Source organism: Octopus bimaculoides, chromosome 2, assembly GCF_001194135.2.
Source record: "Octopus bimaculoides isolate UCB-OBI-ISO-001 chromosome 2, ASM119413v2, whole genome shotgun sequence".
In the NCBI taxonomy this organism is placed as follows: domain Eukaryota; kingdom Metazoa; phylum Mollusca; class Cephalopoda; order Octopoda; family Octopodidae; genus Octopus; species Octopus bimaculoides.
In genome coordinates, this window is record NC_068982.1 from 33,911,392 (window position 1) to 33,915,410 (window position 4,019).

The 4,019-nt window shown below is 36.7% G+C and overlaps 1 protein-coding gene across 1 annotated transcript in view; it reads left to right on the forward strand.

Moving 5' to 3' along the window:
• The first annotated feature begins 2,871 nt into the window (after positions 1-2,871).
• LOC106879565 (myosin-IIIb) overlaps positions 2,872-4,019 on the forward strand; it is a 114,320-nt gene continuing 113,172 nt past the window's right edge. The window contains exon 1 of the mRNA XM_014929199.2: positions 2,872-3,357. Coding sequence (XP_014784685.1) covers positions 3,241-3,357 — 117 coding nt within the window. The 5' untranslated portion in view covers positions 2,872-3,240. The remainder of the gene's footprint in view (positions 3,358-4,019) is intronic.

Sequence of the window (4,019 nt, forward strand, 5' to 3'; positions counted from 1 at the left end):
GGGGGGGGGGGTTTACAAAATAAATAGCCTAACTGTGTGGCCTTAGGTCAGTATTACTCATGTTACAAATCATTACTTAGCCCAGAAAGTAAGTCAACCATAACGTTTGCACCATAACTGACTCCACTCCTCACCCCATCTGACTTGTGAAATTGTTCAGGTTACACTTTTGCAAGTTGATGCTTGTAGGGGAAATCTAGAGAAAGGAGTTCCGGATGGTTCCAGTTGTGAGAAGGAAAAAATTGGAAGAAAGTATCTAGTGTAGAGTGTGGTAGGATTTCATAAAGTAAAAATAAGGGGAGGTAAGAAGTACTATACTGCAATGATATCTCTTTTCTGGTATGAATTAAAATGTCTCTGTAACTTTTGCATCAAATCTTGACAATCAATCAATGCATGTTTGTATGTATGTATGTAGTTTAACCAGTTCATCAGTCCTGGCCTCAACAACTAAGGGAGGGCCTTGAATATATGATAGTACTCTCTCTAAAGACAAAACGAAAAAAAAAATCACAACAGTCTTGAATTTTGTCAGGGCCTGAAAGCTGCTTTATTCCACCTTTGAGACATTGAGAGAAAAATGTCAAACCTTGACATGCGTGAATGCATAATGCAAAAGAATAAAGAAAAAAATTACAGGTCACACCCACTAAAAAAGTCCAGAATAACGACACTTGCTACAATGACAACGTAAATATATATGCCTTTCACACATAGATCAGCGTCAGAAGCAGCTTTCATAACAAATATTAATTAGCACATCCACAACTTAACTTGGATGTGTTGTTTATAATACCTTCAATTGCTAAAAACATTCTGGGAAATTATTTCATGTAGATGATAAATGATAAAAAGCATCAAAATTCTATTGTAGAATTTTAATGTGTTTTAGCATTTGCTGGCTACATATGATTTTTCAGCATTATAATCATCATATCAAAGTTAAGTTGGATGAGCTAGGTGCCACATAAAATGCACTTTTGCTGGTGTCATGTAAATGCACCTGTATCAGTGGCATATAAAAACACTGAGCACACTGTAAAGTGTTTGCTGTTAGGAAGGGCATCCAACCACAGAAACCTTGCCAAAACAGACAATTGGAACCTGGACAGTTCTCAGGCTGGCCAGCTCCTGTCAAACTGTACAACCCATGCCAGCTTGGAAAACGGATGCTAAACGATGATGATGTATGTGTATGTGTGTGCGTGCATGCACGCATGTGTCTATGTTAGTACATAAGAAAAAACATTACAAGCAAAAACCAAAATTATGAAAACAATAAAGACAACAAAGCTCACATGCTCACCACCATTATACAAAAGAATGCCCTGACACATTTTATATGTTATCAATATCAAAACCTAGCAAAATATCATCATCATCATCATTGTTTAATGTCTGCTTTCTATGCTGGCATGGGTTGAACAGTTTGACAGGAGCTGGCCAGGCAGAAGCCTGCCCCAGACTACTGTGTTTGTTTTGGTATGGTTTTTACAGCTGGGTGTCCTTCTTAACACATACCTCCCAGCAAAGTGGACTGAGTGCTATTTACATGGCACAAGCACCAGTGAGGTTGATTTTGGCAAGGTTTTTACAGCTGGATGGCTTTCCACATACCAACCACTTTACAGTGTGGACTGGATGCTTTTTACATGACATCAGCACTGGCAGGGTCACCAAGTAATTTGCAAGACAAAAATTTCAAGAAGTTAACATAGAGCAAAGAGTGAGTGCATATTAACATGAAGTTAGCAGAATTGCTGGATGATGTGGGGAGATGCAATGGGGGCGAATCTACCTAGGGTGACACTGTTATTGGGGTGTCACTTTTGAGTCTGTTGTATAAGTCTGTATAGAGAGTTGGGGCAGCAAACTTGAGGGCGACCCCAGATGACAAACACTCAGGCTATGCCACTGCATAGAGTGAATGCATGAAGAGCAGGATATTTGGTAAAGTCAGGTGTGACAAAAAAACTTTGATGAGCCACTTAATTAGTTAATTGGTCAATTAATTATTTAATGAACTATTTAGTTGATATTGATAATAAAACGAAAGTGAAATACAACCAGTGTTTGCGTTTTATTGGCAGAATGATTCTCTCAAAAGACAATGATATATGAACGAGTGAATGAATATTTCCTATATTAATAATTATCAAGCAACTTATTGTTCTTCAATCATTCCTCTGGCGCTAACTTCGTCATTAAACTCCATCGTTACAGGCACATACTGACAGTCAGCCACATACTTGAAAGAGAAGTCATCATCTCTGCTATAACAAAAAAGTAAATAAGACATTCACCTGGGCTGACTCTAAGGATGCTGGCGCCCAGGGCAAGCTGAACTTCAGCGTGTACAAGCCAACGATCATGGAAATTTCCTTGACTTTGTCACACCTTCCTTGGCGCTCCCAGCACATGGCGCCCTGGGCAACTGCCCGAGTTGTCGTTACCTTCAGCCGGCCCTGCATTCACTGATGTTGCAAACAGCCACCCAACTAATTAAAAATCTGGTATACACAGTTGAGGTAGTATTTAATTAAAATTGCTATCAATATATCATACTAAATGTCTACACACAGTAGTTGCCCTGGGATAACATCTCTTATGGATTTGCTGGGTTAAAAGCACAATAAATATTAGAGTTGAAAATTCGGAGAGCTTCAATCCCTCAACAGTCATTGTAAAGTAGACGAATTATCATCTAAAAATAGGTATTGATATATCTTTCTTACATGACTGTTAAGGAATGTTATGAGGTACATTAGGCAATGTTTAGTCATCCGTATACCACTATGTCGTGGGAAGCTTTGGGAATAACTGGAAAAAAAAGACAAAGAATATATGCAGAAACACTCACTCACACACACACAGGAGGGTTGGTTTCACATATGTTAATAACAATGTGTTAGTCACACCTACATTTGAACATATCTGTGTGTGTGTGTGTATATATATATATATTTGGAATCAACAGCCAATAGTGAAATGATAACTTTGAAGTCACTTAACTGATATTATTCCTCTGTGTTTGTTTCCTTTCTTTTAATTTTTTTTGTTTGTTTACAGTCACTGAGGTTAATTTATAGTAAAGTCAAAACAATAAGTTACGTTTAAGCTGTGAGTTAGATCTAGATGCAACGGACTATCTAACTTTTTGATACTTATTTTCTGTTTACGTTTTGGGTATTATCTTAGAACACTATCATTTGTTATTTGTCCTTACTATATTCATCAAACATGATTGATAACAGTTACGTTAGTGGCTCTGTGGGAGATTTAACAACTTTATCCAAGTTGGACGAAAATATATTACTGCAAGAATTAAAAGCTCGCTATGAGAAACAACTCATTTATGTAAGTAAATTTACTTTATTCCTCTCATATTTTATTTATTGACTCAAAATATTTCAGGTATATGCAATGCTGTTAAACGTTAAATAGACAACAAAAACAAACTACTGATGATTTATTGAGAAAACGAACTAACAAACCAACAACCCCGCCTTGTGATTGCTATTTCTTATCGTTTATAAACATTATGTCAAATAGTTGCTATGACACTTAGCTCATGTTTAGGCATTCCATGTTGGCATTCTTTCGATATGTTTAATGTACTGAAATATGTATAAGTTTATTCTTAGCATAAGGTATGGGCACTTTGGGCAGTTGCCCAGGGGCTTCACGAGTCTAGGGACCCAATTCTGATAGATATATGCTGTGAAAATACTATAGGGCTCAGTGTATCGATTTGCCTGGGACCTATAATGCTGCTAAGATGGCCTTGCCTATACGTCCTACTTTGAAGAGTGTGTTGGTGTCCCATCCGATGAGCAAATTTATCCCGTTACTAAAATGTTCTTGTTACTGAAATGTCCTTGAATACCCTGATTAAGCGTTAAAGACTTAAATTCTGAGAAAGAAAAACTAGTAATTTTTGTAAAATACATTTTAGAATGAGTAGATTACAATTATATCGGAATTTAATATGACAAGAAAAAAAAACAAAAAAAAAAAAA